This window comes from Palaemon carinicauda, chromosome 28 (assembly GCF_036898095.1).
Source record: "Palaemon carinicauda isolate YSFRI2023 chromosome 28, ASM3689809v2, whole genome shotgun sequence".
NCBI classification, from domain to species: Eukaryota; Metazoa; Arthropoda; class Malacostraca; order Decapoda; family Palaemonidae; genus Palaemon; species Palaemon carinicauda.
The window spans coordinates 34,325,458-34,345,303 of NC_090752.1; the positions used below are offsets into that span (position 1 = coordinate 34,325,458).

The 19,846-nt window shown below is 46.8% G+C and overlaps 1 protein-coding gene across 1 annotated transcript in view; it reads left to right on the forward strand.

Annotated features, from left to right (window-relative positions):
* The first annotated feature begins 1,739 nt into the window (after positions 1–1,739).
* Rtel1 (Regulator of telomere elongation helicase 1) overlaps positions 1,740–19,846 on the forward strand; it is a 265,901-nt gene continuing 247,794 nt past the window's right edge. The window contains exons 1-2 of the mRNA XM_068351830.1: positions 1,740–1,861; positions 12,344–12,515. Coding sequence (XP_068207931.1) covers positions 12,414–12,515 — 102 coding nt within the window. The 5' untranslated portion in view covers positions 1,740–1,861; positions 12,344–12,413. The remainder of the gene's footprint in view (positions 1,862–12,343; positions 12,516–19,846) is intronic.

Genomic DNA, 19,846 nt, shown 5'->3' on the forward strand with positions numbered 1-19,846 from the left:
TTAACCTTATAATGGATAATGTGATAGGGGTTTCATGATTAGATAACCACCAGATACTTGTTCAAACAATCCCTTCATTCAAGTAATGTTAATGTCATATCTTGTACATAGAACATAAACGTGTCATTAGCAAGCATAATCCAAACTAATAAGTGTTAAAAGCAAGCATATATCACTATGTACACCATTAAATCTGTTAGCCTTTCCTCTATTGATTTCAATAATGGAGAAGTATGCAACCCATGAAATTTTGTTACACTAAGGAATATCAAAACTACTGAAAACAACAACAACAACAATAATAATAATAATAATAATAATAATAATAATAATAATAATAATAATAATAATAATAATAATAATAATAATAATAATAATAATAATAATAATAATAATGATAATAATAATAATAATAATAATAATATTGTTATTATCATTATTGTTAGTATTAATTGCTAAGCTTCAACCCTAGTTGGAAAAGCAGAATGCTACAAGCCCAGGGGCCCCAACAGGGAAAATAGCCCAGTGAGGAAAGGAAACAAGAAAAAATAAAACATTTTAAGGACAGTAATAACATCAAAATAAATATTTCCTATATAAACTATAAAAACTTTAACAAAACAAGAGAAGAGAAATGAGATACAATAGTGTGCCCGAGTGTACCCTCAAGCAAGAGAATTCTAACCCAAGACAGTGGAAGACCATGGTACAGAGGCTATGGCACTACCCAAGACTAGAGAACAATGGTTTGATTTTATTTAATCTAAGATATATTTGTTAACAATTATTCTCTTTATAATATTTGGTTATTATTATTGCTATAAGCCACTTTTTTCCATCCAAGACTATACAATAAGCTGCCAATGGACACACGAAAGAATGATGATATTAAGGCTTTCAAGAGGAAACTGATGACGCCCTTGTTTTCTCAGGGCGTCGATAATGTGGATTTGCCAATAAACGAGAAATATGTGGTGTGAAACGCGGAACACCTTGGAATGTAGACGATAAAAAAAGAACTATTTAGTGTTCTGTAGAGAGGAGAATCCCCCTGGAGTATAGGACCAGAGAAGCAACACAAACTAAAATACAAGTAAAGTGTGTAGATGCTTGCCAGTAGCCTAATAATGCTATATCGGCTACTGAATATAAGAGATCATGGCCCTGATATTATGTTTCTTTTGTCATGGGTTTAGCATAACTCGAAAGAAAATTTGACAATTTGTCTGTGGCCCTTCAAATCAAAGTACCATCTAGCAATCCTCCACATAAAATAGTGTAATTAGTCCACTTTTCTAATATAGTGAAGATTTATATTTAAAACCATTACATTTAATAAGAACGAAAGTTATGAAAATTAAATGGGTAAGTTAAAATAATGTAAAGGAAAATATAATAGATGCATGCGCAAATCAAAGGAAAATAAGTCAGGAGATATTTATTTTAATGTTGTTACCGTCCTTAAACTATTTCATTTTTCCTTGTTTCCTTTACACTGGACTATTTTCCTTGTTGGGGCCCCTGGGGTTATTAGCATCCTGCTTTTCCAACTAGGGTTGTAGCTTAGCAAGTAATAATAATAATAATAATAATAATAATAATAATAATAATAATAATAATAATAATAATAATAATAATAATAATAATAATAATAATAATAATAATAATAGTAATAATAATTGTTGAAGAAAGAATCACAGTTCATACGAGGTGCCGTTGTAAAGCTTAAACCATCATCTGTTAGATCTGAGCTATTATGTGATGTAGCCCGCCAAGGTCTTGCCTGCTCAATCTTGTTTTGTTAAATTTTAATAATTAAAACCGATTAAGTGTTACATCGGTTATACATGAGGACAATTTTGTAAGTATAGAATGTATAGGAACAACTTATTGTTACATTACCATAGGGTATTAACATTTATAGCTTGACCTACGAAGATACATCGAGTGACGGGCCATGGTCGAAGTGAAGTCATGTTGGATATGTAATAACCTTGACATAGTAATAATTTTACCCACATTATGACCATTTTGTAAGTATGACATGTACAGGAACAATTTTTTAGGTACATTATCCTAGGGTATTGGGATTTGACTTATAGCAAGCCGTACGAAAAGACATCGAGTGACGGCCAACCGTAGGAGGGATGTGCTAGGATAGGTTAATTAATGTGGTAAAATTACATCAATGGGATAATATGACACTTTAATTTCTAGTGAAACTGGATTTGGCTATAAGAAATGGACTATTCTGGTAAGTTTTTTTCTCTGTATGTTTAATGGGGCCTGGGGCATAGTAACTTGCATATCAGTCTATTAAAATGTGAAGTATGTTTTTCACTGTATGTTTTACATCTGAGAGGCAGAAGGAGACTTATTGCGCATGCGTTATTTCCCATGGATTGCGGAGCTTTCTGTGTATTTACAATGTTTTATTTATAAGGTGGTTTTTTTTTTTTTTTTTTTTTAAACCAATTAACAGCTTACAAGTACTTCTTTATAAGTTCCCGGATGTTCTTCAATAGCCATTTTTTTCCCACCTTCGTCTTCAGTTTCAACTTGACCACCATCATGTAAAAACGTCGATCTATTTCAAAATTTAGTGTAATTTCGTTTATGTCGGCAATTGATTATGATGGAAATTCTCTCCATTTAGTGTAAAGCTATTGTTACTCATGTGAAATTAAAAAGTAACAGCAAAATAAAGCCACAAAGGTCTTTATTTGTGATTTACTTTACTTTATTTTGATGGCTACTTTTCCAGTCCCATACAGCAGGGGAAGCCCACTCTCTACAGGACCTCCACTGTCGTTTTACCTTGTTCGTTCAAAGTATTTAACGTTTCATATTGCATATTTTTTCATAATGGAAGGATTCATTTGTGATTGACTTTATCATATTGTAATGACTATTTTGTGATTTACTTTGTTTGTGACCTGGGAAGGGGTGGGGGTCCGGCTAGCGGTTGTGACCTGGGAAGGGGTGGGGGTCTGGCTAGTGGTTGTGACCTGGGAAGGGGTGGGGGTCCGGCTAGCGGTTGTGACCTGGGAAGGGGTGGGGGTCTGGCTAGCGGTTGTGACCTGGGAAGGGGTGGGGGTCCGGCTAGCGGTTGTGACCTGGGAAGGGGTGGGGGTCCGGCTAGCAGTTGTGACCTGGGAAGGTTTGTGACCTGTTAAGGGGGATCTGGGGGGCTTGCCCCCTGGCTAGGGGTTGTGACCTGGGAACTACTAAGTTAGGTTAGGTGGGTTTGTTAGGTTCTGTACCCTTTTACAAATCTCAAAAGTGTTAAATAATCATGTTTGGCCAGTTTTCAGCTATTTACATGAACCATATATTTTTTCAACTGGTTATCTTATGCTTATTTTGCATTTCTGCCCATTATTATTGCTGTAAATCACTCGTTTATGACATTTCCCCACTTGAAAAAAAAAAACCGGTTTCCCACTGGTGTCCCCCATAATTGTCTTTATATAAGGGGATCCAAAAACACTTGAACGGGTGGTTTGCCCCAATAATCAAGGTCAGAAATGCATAGAACACAAGATAACGAGTAGGGAAAATCTATGGTTCATGTATTTGTCTTTAAATTAAAGTATCATATATTTACCCATCAATGGGGGTGTATGTATGATAGCAGCCACCTGTATGTATTATTATGACTAACTTAGAATATGGCAGTGTAGGGGGGGTCGCAGGGGGCCGTTAGGACCAAGAGGAGGGTCACCAAGAACACCATCTCAGCATGGATTTGCAAGGTCATAGACCATGCATTGAATCCAGACCCTCCTCCTTCGCGTCGCCCCAGAGCTCATGACGTCAGGCGTAGCTACGTCCCTGGCATTCAAGAGAAACTTCTCAGTGACGCAGGTTCTTCAAGCTGGGGTCTGGAATCGTCAGACTAAATTCACATCCCACTACCTGCAAGACGTGACCCCAAGGAGAGACTATACGTTCTCTATCGGTCCTGTGGTGGCTGCACAATAGCTGGTTTAAAACCTTAAGCTCCTTATTGGACAATTAGCAGAAGGTTGAGGTCATTGTTACCCAGTTTTAGTCTGTGTGAATGAAAAGGTTTGACTTGTTCTTATTCTTTTCTTCATCCTCCCCTCTCTTGGGGAAAGCAGCATCCTGGGTCAGCTGTGCAAAGGCACAGCTGACCTTAAACCCCTGCAGGTAAACCATGCTCCCTTGTGTACGTAGTATTAAAACTAATACTGTTGCGTTCCCATACCCTAGCGAGGTGGTATTGGGAAATTCTTGGTTTCAACAGTTTTTCCTTCTAAAGACTCGGAATAACTATACCTGGACGGTCACACTTCTATATGTCTCAACACATAGCTTGTGTTGGCTGCGGAAGCATGTTTTAGCGAGGTGCTGGGACTCCTTATTTTTGAGTACTGACATGCTGAGGTAAGGAGCCCTCTGGTAAAGCCAAAAAGCCAGATTGGCAGGGACGTCCACCCTTCCTAATGGGCGAGTCACCCCTAATAAATAGCGTGGTTTGTATTTGTATTTTTCCTAACTATACAAACCTTAGCAATTTATACAAACTTGCCCACCAGCCCTATCCCCCTTGAAGTCCTACCTCCAAGCAAAGCGAGCTACGTCATAGGTGTGTGAGTGGGAGCGGTAGCAAACTACCCTCCCCTACCCCCCGCTAACTAGCGGTGTGGGTAGTTAACCCTCCCTAAACTTCAATGGCACGTCATTTCAGCTACGCTGAAAGTAATACCCCTAATAAATAGCTAAAGTTTGTATAGTTAGGAAAAATATACAAATTATCTACGAATTTGTCATATCGAGAGATATTGCTACATTATTCCTGTTCAGGGTACTTTGCTTCAACCTTCTGACAGCTCCTCAAGTCTTTACAAGATCCTTCACTCTGGTTTCAGGTTAGGCACACACCTGTGGCATTCTTCTATTTCGTTACCTGGAAGATTGGCTGATTCTGGCAGAATTGAAGGAAGCCCTTTTTCTCCGCTAAGACAGACTCTTTTCGTTTTATTTTGATCTAGGGATCCTGGTGAATCTAAATAAGTCTCTGCTAGTGCCCATGCAAAGACACTCATACCTATGAATGGACAAAGCCCTCAGGAAGATTTGTGTGTTTCAGGACAGGATATCCTTACAAAGAAACTTAGCTCTCCCCGTCCTTCAACAACTCCATCTGCTGACACATCATTGGCTGAAACTTCTAAGGTACCTGACATCCTTGGAGCACCTAGTACCTGGTGTTCATCTTCACCTTTGATCGCTTCAGTGGGAGTTGATAGAGCAGTGGTCCCAACATCATGTCCTTCCTCTTATTAGTGCCAATAAGGAAAGAAGCTGTAAGGGACCTATGATGGTTGGAAAAGTCAAACTCCGGAAAGGTTGCCCCCTCTTGACACCTTCCCCGAGTTCCTTTCATTCATGGATATCTCCAAGGAAGGTTGGTGAGCTCGCCTACATTAACCTATGATGTCAGGGCTCCAGTCCGAGCAGGAGCGCTAAGACCAAATACTGTAAATGTCTTAGAGCTGAGAGCAGCCTTCCCAGCTCTCAGCATTTTTTTCTTTTTCTAGCAGGTCACTCAGTAGTGTTGACGAGTAACACAACCACCGTAATGGCTTATATAAACGAGAAAGGAGGTACTGTGTCTCTGCAACTATTCCCCTCTTGTAGTAGAGACTCGTGTGGGTGGAACTTGACTTGAATTCTCTGACAGCTCGCTTCATTTCAGGCAAAAATAAAGTAGTGACAGGCAAATTGAGCTGGAGGAAGCAAGTAGTTGGCTCCGAGTGGTCTTTTTAAGTCCTGGGAGAGCAACAGGAAGAACATCGGGTAAAAGCACATGGTGTTTGAATTGTGACCACTTCCTTGGAATCTTTCAATCTTCCCCTCTCTTTGGCCACAGCTTGAAAGACCTTGCCAGCTGAACTCGATCTTGTTAACCCTTTTACCCCAAGGCTATTTGGAACTTTCCAACCCTTAACCCCCACGCCTTTTTCTTTTCCAAGCACATTTTGCAATATATATTTTTAAATTGCTCTAACAGCCTTAATTTTCATCATAGAGAGGTCATGTTGGTCTCATTCTTTTGGAAAATGCCTGAAGTTTCTCATAAAGTTATCAAAAATATGCAAAAAAAATATAAAAAGCAGTTTTTTGCAAGGACGTACCAGTAAGTCCATGGGGGTAAAGGGATGCGTTTTGTGAAACGTACCAGTACGTCCATTTGGGGTAAAAGGGATAATAGGTAAATCCTACTCAGTTTGGGACAGAAGAGTTTTTCCCTACATTATTTGCAAGGGGGTGTGTAACATAACCAGGCAATCCGGTAATCATATGTGTGTGCCATACTATGTGATTCAAGCAAGCCCATCAAATATCTTTTCTAGATATGCAACAGAGATTTTCAGCTCAGAACAACGATTGAAGCCAGGGCCGTGAACCCGTTGGTATTACTAAACCTCTGGTACACTAGGTGGTAGGATCCTTAACTCTTTCAGTATCCCAGATGCAAGAGTTTTGAGTATCCCAAGTCAAGTTTTCCTCCTGACTAGGATAAGTCTTCTATGTAAAGAACTATGGTTTGTATTTGTGTAGGAGGAAATGACAAATTTTTAAAGTAATTTGGATTTTCCAAACTACAGTATATAAACCCGAGTTCTTTACTTATACTTTCCTGCCAGCACCAACCCCCTAGAAAGTCTCAGTTGCTATTGAAGTGGCATGTCAGTTAGCCAGCAGGGGGCTCTGGCCTCCATACTAAAGAAACTACTTATCGGTTGTTATAATTTTTAACTGCTGTACAGTATTCAAGCTTCTCTGTTATTCTCATATGTAAAGGACTTGGGTTAGTTAGTTAGGAAAAATACAATTGTTCCGTAACTTGAATACAAACCACGCTATTTGAAGTGGGTAATTACTTTCGGCGTAGCTGAAAGGACGAGCCATTAAAATTTTAACGAGGGTTTACTACCCCACCGCTAGTTAGCGGGGGGGTAGGGAGGGTAGTTAGCTACCCTCCCCCCTCACACACCTGTGTTGTAAGCCCACTTTGCCATTTAATCTATGCTTTTTGCTTTTTCTTTTCTAGAGTGTTGTGAAGTTGGCCTCTACAATGAGGAAGTGCCCTGGGTTACCTGACCGCCCTTGTGGGACCTTCATGTCTTCAATAGACACGGATCCACACACCTTATGCCCTTATTGTAGGGGTCAACGGTGTGATAGTGGTAACGTATGTATTGAATGTAGGGAGTGGTCTACCTCCCAGTGGGAGAGGTTTTCCCGGCGCCGGAAGAAGAAGTCCAAACGGGATATTTCTCCTTCAAAGGTTTCTTTGAAGAAGGAAAATCCTAAGGGCTCTTCTTCCGTGGCCCAAACCTCCTCCGAAGCTCCCACTCGGTCGGCTTCTTGCGAGAGGCCGTCGAGTGGTAGCGTAGGCTGTACTTTTGACCGATCTTGGGGTTTGGGAGAGGGAGTTGCCTCCCATAACAAGGCAGCTCCTCCTCCCCCGGGGGAGGATTTAATTATTTTTCCTCATGCTGATGTTAATAATGATGATCTTTTTTAGCTTTGGGCTTCCTTGGGGCTTCGGGGCTCGCCCTCCAAGGAAGCCCTGTTTGACATGATCAGGTTGGGAGCAGCTGTCAAACAGTCACCGGCGGTAGCAGAGGTTGACCTTCTGTCTATTGTCGAGGCTGTTGTGGCAGAGGCTTCCAATGAGTGTGTTCAAACCCCTGCTCCTGTTGTAGCTGAAGGCTTAGCTCCCCCCTCCGAACATCTTTCGAGGGAGGAACCAAGTCCAACGGTCTCTCCTGCGGGTGATTCTCTCCCCCGGGGGAGTTCACTGACTCCTCTTCGGAGGACTGCCGATGGTTTGCCTGCTGCTCGCAGAGGACGTATCAGACGTAAGGCTCGCCTTCCTCTTCGTCGCCGAGGTCTTCCTTCTCCTCACAAGGGTGTTAGGAGGTGCCTCTTCGGATCTTCATCCTCGCAGTCCCCCGCAGAGGAACCTCTTCCTTCAGCTACCGTTCCTGCTACTTCTTTCGACCTGGACCTCTCCGCAGATCGTTCGCGATCTCCTTCTCCTGCCAGACCTGCTGACCTGCTCTCGCCCCTCCTGGCTGCAGATGCGCTGTGGGCGCTAACCCATCCCGTTTTCCAACGGGCACCGGTCCCTTCGGGGCAAAAGGGGCTTTCACATATTGTGTGTAAGTCCCTTAAGCTCCAGGTTTCCCCTGTGCGCCAACGTTCGCCTGCGCGCCAGTGCAGTACTATGTGCGAGCGCCCTCCTGTTGCAGTCTCGTCTCGCCAGCACTCTCCTGCACGCCCACGATCTCCTGCTCGCCCACGATCTCCTGCTCGCCCACGATCTCCTGCTCGCCCGGCAGTTCCAGAGACTACGCGCCCACGATCTCCTGCTCGAACGGACCTCTGCGTACCCTCAGCCTGATGCACGCCATGGACGCCCTCGGTCTCCTGATCGTCACCGATCTCCTGTGCGCCAGCGCTCTCCTGCTCGCCCTCGATCTTCGGATCAGGGCTCCAGAGGGAAGTCTTCATCCTCCCCTGCTCGTCAGCGCTCTCCTCCACGATCGCCGACGCGCCACCGGATCTCGCCTGCTCGCCATCCCTCGCCTACGTGCCGTCGCCCGCAGTCTCCATCGCGCGCCCACTGCCAGAACTTCTGTTCCAGATGAGCGCCCTCCTGCGCGCCCGCGACTCTTTCTTGTAAAGAAGGCGTCTGGAGGCTGGAGACCAGTCATCGACCTCTCAGCTCTGAACAGGTTTGTCAAGCAGACCCCGTTGAGCATGGAGACGGCAGACACGGTCAGACTCGCAGTGAGACTGAGAGACTTCATGTGCACACTGGATCCGAAGGACGCGTACTTCCAGATCCCAATCCATCCGTCTTCAAGGAAGTACCTAAGATTCAGCCTAGACAACAAGATCTACCAGTTCAAGGTGCTGTGTTTCGGTCTCTCAACAGCACCTCAGGTTTTCACCAGAGTGTTCTCCCTGATATCTTCGTGGGCACACACGATCGGCATCTTTCTCCTCCGTTATCTGGACGACTGGCTGATCCTAGCAGACTCGGAGTCAACCCTTCTTCGACACCGAGACAAACTTCTGGGGATTTGCTATGATCTAGGGATCATGGTAAATCTCGAGAAGTGCTTCCTACCCAAAGACTGGTATATCTAGGCATGATATTGGACACCAATCTCCAAAAAGCCTTCCCATCAGACGACAGGATAGCAAGGCTGAGGAAGGTCGCAAGTCCTTTCCTCAGACGAGACAAACTCCCAGCCCAATCGTGGTTACGTCTCCTCGGCCATCTCTCATCCTTGGTCCGTCTAGTTCCCAACGGTCGTCTCAGAATGAGATCCCTGCAATGGCGACTCAAGTCCCGGTGGAGTCAAGGACATGATTCCCCGGATGTCTTGATCCCTATGGGTCTTGCGAAACGGACGGATCTTCAGTGGTGGGTGGCAGACGAGAACCTACGAAAGGGAGTGAATCTTCTTGTCCTCCACCCGGATTTGATGCTGTTTTCGGACGCCTCAAATAAAGGGTGGGGGGCCCACGTTCTAAACTACAGGACCTCAGGTCTGTGGTCAGAATCAGAAAAGTGCCTCCATATAAATCTGCTAGAAATGAAGGCCGTTTTTCTGGCCCTTCAACAGTTCCAACAGCACCTGGCGGGTCACTCTGTGGTTGTGGTGATGAGCGACAACACTACAGTAGTGGCTTACATCAACAAGCAGGGAGGTAACTTTTCAGAACAGCTATCCCATCTTGCAGTAGAGATACTGAGATGGACCGAAGTCCACTCGATTCCACTTTTGGCTCGCTTCATTCCGGGCAAAAGGAATGTGCTCGCCGACAGTCTGAGCAGAGCATCTCAGATACTGAGTACCGAGTGGTCTTTGGATCGTCAAGTAGCCGACAAAGTCCTGACCTAGTGGAGTTCCCCGACTGTGGATTTGTTCACGATAGCGTTGAACTTCAAACTGCCGCTGTACTGCTCCCCAGTCCTGGACCCCAAGGCTCTCTGGCAAGATGCTTTCCAACAACGGTGGGACAACATCGACGTATACGCCTTTCCCCCGTTCCGTCTGATGAGGAGGGTACTCGACAAGACCAGACTATCGGTCAACCTCTCGATGACTCTCATAGCTCAGCTGTGGCATTACGCGGGATGGTTCCCGGACCTTCTGCAACTCCTTAAGGAGCCACCGAGAGAACTCCCTCCTCGACACGAGCTACTCAAACAACCACACGCCAACATCTTTCACAAAGCTGTAGCTTCGCTTCGGCTTCACGACTGGAGACTATCCAGCATCTCCTCGCAGAGAGAGGATTTTCGCAACAAGTTGCGGAAAGGATGTCTGGACACCTGCGAAAGTCATCCTTAGGGGTCTACCAGGTGAAGTGGAGAGTTTTCTGTGGTTGGTGTCGTGGGAGGGGTATCTCTCCACTCGATGTCACTATACCAGCAATAATGGAGTTCTTCGTGTACTTGTGAGAAGAAATGCACCTTTCAGTCTCGGCAGTGAAAGGCTATCGCTCAGCCTTAAGTCTAGCCTTCAGGCTCAAAGGAATGGATATTTCTTCTTCGCTAGAACTTTCCCTACTCATACGTAGTTATGAACTTACCTGCCCTCAGTCGGAAGTGAGACCTCCATGGAACGTGGTTCGAGTTCTCAGGTCTCTTAAGAGACCTCCCTACGAACCATTATGCCAGGCTTCAGATCGCCACCTGACTTGGAAGACGGTGTTCCTACTAGCTTTGGCGTCAGCCAAGCGAGTTAGCGAACTTCATGGTCTCTCGTATGACATCGCCCATTCAAGGGGATGGGGGGAGGTAACATTCAACTTCGTCCCTGAGTTTATTGCCAAGACTCAGAATCCGGGAGCGCCTGACCCTCGGTTCGACTCCTTCCGGATTTCGAGTCTTCGTTCCGTAACAGATGACCCAGACCATCTCCTACTGTGCCCAGTAAGGAGTCTGAGGCTATATCTGAAGAGAACAGCTGCAGTTCGTCCCCAAGTGCAGGCATTGTTTGTTAGCACTGGGAGATCGAAGAGGAGGGTTACCAAGAAAGGCAATCCATCTGTCCCTGAATCCTGACCCTCCTCCATCCCGTCATCCTAGAGCTCATGATGTCAGGGGAGTAGCTACATCCCTGGCCTTCAAGAAGAACTTCTCAGTGACGCAGGTTCTACAAGAAGGGGTGTGGAAGCGTCAAACGACCTTCACAGCCCACTACCTGCAAGACGTGATCCACAGGAGGCTCGATACGTTCTCTATCGGCCCTGTGGTGGCTGCACAACAGCTGGTTTAAACCTCAGGCTCCTTATTGGACAAGTAGCAGAAGGTTGAGAGCATTGTTACCCGGTTTTAGTCTGCATGAAAGAAAAGGTGTGTCTGGCCCTTATTCTTTTCTTAATCCTCCCCTCTCTTGGAGAAAGCAGCATCCTGGGTTCTCTGCACAGCTGACCTCAAACCACTGCAGGTAAACCATGTTCCCTTGTGTTCCTAGTATTAAGTTAATACTGTCGCGTCCCCATACCCTGACGAGGTGGTATTGGGAGAGTCCTAGCCTAAAGTTTCCATCTAAAGAACTTCAGGTCAACTTCCTAGGACGAGTCATACTTTTTTCCTTCACACACGGCTTACGTAGGCCGCAGCCCTTGCATAGCAAGGTGCGAGCGAGATGCAGGGACTCTTTATTGTTGAATGCTGACACACTCAGATAACGAGTCCCCGGTCAAAGCCAAAAGCCAGTATGGCTGGGACTTATTCCACCCTTCCTAAGGGTTAAGTCACCCACTTTAAATAGCTTGGTTTGTATTCCAGTTACGGAACAAATGACAAATACGGAGATACTGTAATTTGTATTTTTCCTAACTATACAAACCTTACCTATTTAATCAAACTTGCCCGCCAGCCCTGTCCCCCATGAAGTCCTACCTCTAAGCAAAGTGAGCTTACAACACAGGTGTGCGAGGGGGGAGGGTAGCTAACTACCCTCCCTACCCCCCCGCTAACTAGCAGTGGGGTAGTAAACCCTCGTTAAAATTTTAATGGCTCGTCCTTTCAGCTACGCCAAAAGTAATTACCCACTTTAAATAGCTAAGGTTTGTATAGTTAGGAAAAATACAAATTATCTCCGAATTTGTCTTATTATTTAAAGAATTTTGTCATTTTAAAGTTGTTTACACTCGTGTTGTTCTGATTAATAGCTATTTTACTGTGCAGATTTTATTTTGATTTTATTCTCTACTTACATAAGTTGATGTAATGTAACCAAAATTCCTTCCTAATATATGATTTTTTTTTTTTCAGAGAAGCTGTATTTTAGTCAGTGATGCTTGAACTGCTGTGCAAGTAGTTTGATTTGGCTCACAAATTTATCATGCCAGAAGTAATTCTCAATGGAGTTCCGGTTCGATTTCCATTTGAACCTTATGAGGTTCAGAAAACATACATGTCGAAAGTTATTGAATGTTTACAAACGGTATGTTGAGCAGTATTGTCCTGTTCTGTATACAGTGTCCTTATTCTGAAATATTTTGTAAGGCTCAACAGTATATTCTAAGGATCTTATTTTGCAGCATAAAAGCCATGCCATTTTAGAACAGTGATTTGTTCCGTAACTGGAATACAAACCACGCTATTTAATAGGGGTATTACTTTCGGCGTAGCTGAAAAACGAGCCATTAATTTTTAACGAAGGTTTACTACCCACCCGTTAGTTAGCGGGGATAGGGGAGGGTAGCTTGCTACCCCCACCTTTCACACACCTGTGCTTGAGCTCACTTTGCTCAGATGGTGGTCAGATGTGTCCGCTCTCGTCCTCGCCGTCATTTGGCTGCCATTTAATTGCTTTTGTCTTTTCTTTTTCTTGTTCTGTATATGTGAAGTTAGCCTCTGCAATCATGCGCACCTGCCCTGGGTTTCCCGACCGCCCCTGTGGAACATTCATGTCGGCGGTCGAGACTGATCCTCATGCCCTTTGTCCTTCTTGTAGGGGCCAACAGTGTGATAACAACAGCAAGTGTAGTGAGTGTAGGGAGTGGTCTACCTCCCAGTGGGAGAGGTTTTTGCGACGATGGAAGAATAAGTCCAAATGGGATATTTCTCCTTCGAAGGTTGCTTCAAAAGGAGAAAAACCCAAGGCCTCATCTTCCGTTGCCCAAACCTCCTCCGAAGCTCCCACTCGGTCAGTCTCTTTTGAGAGACCGTCGAGTGGTAGCGTAGACCGATGTATTGTTAACCAACCTCGGGACTCGAGAGATGACGTAGCTTCCCCTAGCGAAGCTGCTTCACCTCTCCCCCCGGTGGAGGATATGTCACTAACCTCCCTTTTTCAGCTTTGATCCTCCTTGGGGCTTACGGGTTTGCCCTCCAAGGAGGTTTTCCTTAACTACATCCGATTGGGTGCCGCTGCCAAGCAATCGTCGTCACCTTCAGAGTTTGATCCTCTGTCTCTTGTCAACGTTGTGGTGTCAGAGGTATCCAATGCGGTATCACCCATCACCTCTGCCACTCCAAACTCTAAGGTAGCTGACGGCTTAGTTTCTCCCGTTCCATCGTCAGTCTCACCTGCTAGTGTTTCTCCCCCTCGGGAGAGTTCACTTACAGAGACTCCTATTTGGAGAACTGCAGAAGGTCAGCTTGCTGATCCAACGTCCTCCAGAGGGACCGTTCGTCGGAAGGCTCACCTTCCTCTTCGCCATAGAGGCCTTCCTTCACCTGCGGTGAGGAGGCGCCTCTTTGGTTCAACGTCTTCGATGCAGTCCACCGCAGAGGAACCTCGAGACCAATCATCCATCACTGCTCCTGCATTGGTCCTGGACCTTTCTGCAGATCGTTCGCGATCTCCTTTGGTGGAAGGTAGTCCCTATAAAGGACACGTCGACCTTCCATCCGACAGACCTACCGACCTGCCGTCGCCATTTCTACATGCCTAACAAGGCTCCACCAAAGCACGCTATTGCGCGCCAACAACATACGCGCTACACGCCAACGAGACCTGACGAACGCTCCTTGGTAGCTCGTCAGGCCCCATCACTAAACCCTAACACAGGGCATCAAGGGCGTATGCGCCAACGTGCGCATACGCTCCATCACGCGCTATGCGTGCCCTCATGTGCATATGCGCCCACGTTTTCCTGCACAAACTGTGCCCACGCGCCAACATTCTCCTACACGCGAGCGCCATTATTCTCCCACGCGCGAGCGCCATTATTCTCCCTCGCGCAAGCATCGATATCCTCCCATGCGCGAGACTACTGAACGACGCACGGTAAGGTTGCCATCATGTCATTCCCCTCCCCGCAAGCGCATACCACCGCGCATTGTGGGAGAAGGGAAACATCCAGAGGGGTCCAGGATCCCAAAGCCACCACAGGCGAACCCACCAATGATGGTGACTCCTCCCAGGGAGCCTTCAATCCACGTCCCTTCAAAGGGTATGTCTGACAGCGCGTCCCACCCAACAGCTTTGGTTCGGTGCACTGATCAGAGCAGTAAAGCAGGCTTTCAAGCTTGTCTTCTCTGATTTGGGACACAGAACCATGGCTGCTTCTACCCTTTTGAAGAGAAAAAGAGGAGTTCCAGACGCGGCACTTCCCCAAGGGTGAAACTGACTCCACGCAGACCTTCGAGGCAGGTTCCTCCTTTCCCTCAGACTGCCTCTCCTTCCCTTTCGGATGAAGATTTCCCGTCCCCAAGGGAATCACGTGAAGATAGACTTTCCCCCATCGCACCAATGGGGGAAGCCTCTCCTCGCCCCGAGGGGTCTACTCAGTCGGGGATTGAAAGGAACATGCCACTCTCGTCAATGTTGGAGTCCTACATCCTTCCCAGGAAGGAATCTAAGGAGTCCAAAACATTGCTGAAGTCCTCTACTAGGACTAGGATAGAGCCAGCTAGCCACTCGGCGAATGTCCGCGACTCTCCTCAAGAAGAGCCTTTGGGGATAGAAGGAGACTTCGCTGCAAGTCCTACAGTAGGAGGAGACCAGCAGGAGTCAGAACATGCGTTTTGGCAAGTTCTGACTCTGAGGGCTCTCGGCGGGTTCTCCGACCCAGAGATTTATGAGGGCTCTCGACGGGTTCTCCGACCCAGAGATCCCTCCTCGAGAGGGCAAGGACACTGTCTTGGACCGTATCTTTGGTACTCGGAAACTCTCCAAGACCAGTGCAGCACTGCCCTGGTCTTAAGGGGTTAAGAGTACTAGGGAAAAGTTCTCGCAACAGCTCTCCGAGATGTCCTCCTCCAACCGTTCCGGTGCCACTAACAAGCTCCTCCCACCTCCTCGCGTACACCAGAGGAGGTACTTTGAGATCCTGGAGGAGCCTTGTTTAGCTCTCCCTCTCCAACCGGCTGGTCTAATTCTCGGCAGCTGAGATCCTCAACCAGGAGAAAGTTGCGAAGTGTGCTTTCGATATCTGGTTGGGGACCTTAGGTATCCTGATAAGTTATGAGGACTTCTCCAAAGAACGTACCAGGAAAGCTATGGAAACCTTCCTTCTCTCAGGTACTCGCACGATCGAGTTTCTGGCCCACCAAGTCTCGAACTTGTGGGCAAATACCATCCTGAAACGTCGGGACGCAGTAGCTGAGAGATTCCATCAGAAGGTCCCTAGCGCTGGGATCAATAGGCTCAGACATTCCTCCCTAGAGCGATCCGTCTTGTTTGAGCCTAAGGATGTGGAACATGCTGCTGAGAGGTGGAGGAAGTCTCATCAAGACTCCCTCCTTCATAGGGCTTTAACATCCAAGCCCTATAAGCCTCCAGCATCACAGCAGTCCCGTCCAGTCAAGACCACTACGACGACAACAGCAGCGAAGACCTTGGTGTTTAACCCCTCTCCTGTCAAAGAAAGGAAAGGCAAATAGTCCTCCCGGGAAGGCAAGAATCCTAGAGGGAGCAGCCGAGGCCGCAAACACTAGAATAGGCAGTCCCCCTGATGTCCACCAGTGGGGGGATGCCTACAAAGTTGCTCAAACAGGTGGAAGCAACTCGGGGCCGATTCCTGGACAATCTCCGTGATCAGTCTAGGATATCGCGTCCCGTTCATAACATCTCTACCTCCCCTGACCAGGAATCCTGTGTCATTGAACTCCCTTGCCATGGGATCGCCAAGGGGGCAAGCCCTTTGGGCAGAAGTCCACACCCTGTTGAAGAAGAGCGCTCTCCAAGAGGTCCTCGACTGATTCCCAGGCTTCTTCAGTCGACTCTTTCTTGTGAAGGAGTCTGGAGACTGGAGACCAGTCATCGACCTCTCAGCTCTGAACAAGTTTGTCAAACAAACTCCGTTCAGCATGGAGACGGCGGACACGGTCAGACTAGCAGTAAGACCACAAGACTTCATGTGCACACTGGACCTAAAGGACCCGTACTTCCAGATCCCAGTCCATCCGTCTTCAAGGAAGTACTTAAGATTCAGCCTAGACAACAGAAAGTATCAGTTCAAGGTGCTGTGCTTCGGTCTCTCCACAGCACCACAAGTCTTCACCAGAGTGTTCACCCTAGTATCGTCTTGGGCACACAGGATCGGCATCCATCTCCTCCGTTATCTGGACGACTGGTTAATCCTAGCAGACTCGGTGTCGACCCTTCTTCAACACCGAGACAAACTTCTGAGACTTTGCCAAGATCTGGGGATCATGGTAAATCTCGAGAAGTCTTCACTGCTTCCCTCTCAAAGACAGGTATACCTAGGCATGATTATAGACACCACTCTCCACAAGGTCTTCCCATTAGAGGACAGGATAGCAAGGCTGAGGAAGGTCGTAAGACCTTTTCTCAGACGAGAACTTCCAGCCCAATCGTGGTTACGTCTCCTCGGTCACCTTTCATCGCTGGCCCGTCTAGTTCCCAATGGTCGCCTCAGGATGAGAATCCCTCCAGTGGTGACTGAAGTCCAGGTGGAATCAAGCGTAAGACTCCCCGGACATCCAGATCCCCATGGGACCAGCGGAACTGACGGGTCGCCAGTAGTGGGTGGCAGACGAGAACCTACGAAAAGGAGTGGATCTGATTTGATGCTGTTTTTGGATGCTTCAAAAAAAAGGTTGGGGCCCCACGTGCTGCACCACACGACCTCAGGCCTCTGGTCAAGAGTCAGAAAAGTACCTCCACATAAATCTCCTAGAGACGAAGGCCGTCTTTCTAGCCCTTCAACAGTTCCAACAGTACCTGAAAAGTCACTCTGTGGTGGTGAAGAGCGACAACACCACAGTAGTGGCCTACATCAACAAACAAGGAGGTACTTTTTCGCAGCAACTTTCCCATCTTGCAGTAGAGATACTGAGATTGGCCGAAATCCTCTCAATACCACTATCAGCACACTTCATTCCGGGCAAGAGGAATGTGCTCGCCGACAACCTGAGCAGAGCATCTCGGATAGTGAGCACTGAGTGGTCTTTGGATCATCTAGTAGCCAACGAAGTCGTGGCTTTGTGGGATTTCCGACTGTGGACCTCTTCGTAATGGCCCTGAACTTCAGGCTCCCGCTGTACTGTTCCCTATTCCCAGACCCCAAGGCTCTCTGGCAAGATGCTTTCCAACAACGGTGGGACAACATCGACGTTTACGCCTTTCCCCCGTTCTGTCTGATGAGGAGGGTACTCGACAAGACGAGAACATCGGTCAATCTTTCAATGACCCTCATAGTTCCGCTATGGCATCATGCAGAATGGTTCCCGGACCTTCTGCAACTCCTAACGGAGCCACCGAGAGAACTCCCTCCATGACACAATCTACTCAAACAACCACGTGCCAACATCTTCCACAAAGCCGTAGGTTCACTACAGCTTCACGCCTGGAGACTATCCAGCATCTCCTCTCTGAGAGAGGATTTTTGCAACAAGTTGCGATCAGGATGTCTGGACACCTGCGAAAGTCTTCAGCAGCAGTCTACCAGGCAGTGGAAAGTCTTCTGTGGTTGGTGTCGTGGAAGGGGTATCTCTCCACTCTGAGTTCCTTGTGTATTTGCGTGAAGAAATGCGCCTTTCAGTTTTGGCAGTGAAAGGCTATCGTTCAGCCTTAAGTCTCGCCTTTAGGCTGAAAGGAATGGCCATTTCCTCATTGCTAGAACTTTCTCTACTCATACGTAGTTATGAACTTACCTGCCCTCAGTCGGAAGTGAGACCTCCCCCATGGAACGTGGTTCGAGTTCTCAGGTCTCTTAAGAGACCTTCCTATGAACCATTACGCCAGACATCAGATCGCCACCTAACCTGGAAGACTGTGTTCCTGCTAGCTTTGGCCTCAGCCAAGCGAGTCGGCGAACTTCATGGTCTCTCGTATGACATTGCCCATTCAAGGGGATATGGGGAGGTAACGTTCAGCTTTGTTCCTGAGTTTATTGCTAAGACTCTGAATCCAGGAGTAGCGGATCCTTGATTCGACTACTTCCGGATTTCTAGTCTCCGTACTGTAACAGAAGACCCAGACCATCTCTTACTATGCCCAGTAAGGAGCTTGAGGCTGTACCTCAAAAGAACAGCCGCAGCCCATCCTTGTGTGCCAGCACTATTCGTCAGCACAGGAAGGACTAAGAGGAGGGTCACCAAGAACACCATCTCTTCATGGATTCGCAGGGTCATTGACCTGGCACTGAATCCAGACCCTCCTCCGTCACGTCGCCCCAAAGCACATGATGTCAGGGGCATAGCTATGTCCCTGGCCCTCAAGAGAAATTTTTCAGTGACGCAGGTTCTTCAAGCTGGGGTGTGGAAACGTCAAACAACGTTCACATCCCACTACCTGCAAGAAGTGACCCACAGGAGACTCGATACGTTCTCTATTGGTCCTGTGGTGGCTGCACAACAGCTGGTTTAAAACCTCAGGCTCCTTATTGGACAAGTAGCAGAAGGTTGAGGGCATTGTTACTTGGTTTTAGTCTGCATGAATGAAAAGGTTTGACTGGCCCTTATTCTTTTCTTCATCATCCCCTCTCTTGGGGAAAGCAGCATCCTGGGTTCTCTGCATAGCTGACCTCAAACCACTGCAGGTAAACCATGCTCCCTTGTGTTCCTAGTATTAAGATTAATACTGCTATGTCCCCATACCTTGACAAGGTGGTATTGGAAAACTCCTAGTCTACAAGTTTCCATCTAAAGAACTTCAGAACAACTTTCTAGGACGAGTCACACAGCTTGCATAGGCCGCAAACCTTGCGTAGCAAGGTTTTAGCGAGGTGCAGGGACTCCTTATTTCTTGGGTGCTTACACACTCAAATAAGGAGTCTCCGGGCAAAGGCAAAAGCCTGAGTGGCTGGGACGTCCACCTTTCCTAATGGGTGAGTCACCCCTATTAAATAGCGTGGTTTGTATTCCAGTTACGGAACAAATGACAAATTCGTAGATAATTTGTATTTTTCAATATTAATCTTACCCGATAATCATGTAGCTGTCAACTCCGTTGCCCGACAGAATTCTACGGACGGGATACGCCAGCGATCGCTATACAAGAGGGGGGTGTACTCACCAGCGCCATCTGTGGTCAGGTACTCCAGTACTTCTTGACAACACCACCTCAATTTTTCCTCTGTCGTGCTTCCGGCAAGACCTACATGGATACGCTTATGATTTTGGAGTCTTTGTTCACGGTTTTGGTGAAGTATTGCTCTGAGATTTCAGCTTTCGCTATACAGGAAGCTTTTTCCTTAGCTTAGATAGCTTTTGGATTGATTTTGATTAATGGTATAACGATCTTTGCTTTAATTTGGAATCCCCCCTTGACTGTTCTCTGATTCAAGATGTCCGACCATTCTCAAGCTCCTCCCCAAAGACGATGTAGGACTTGTATTAGGCGTCTTCCGAAGGCCTCGG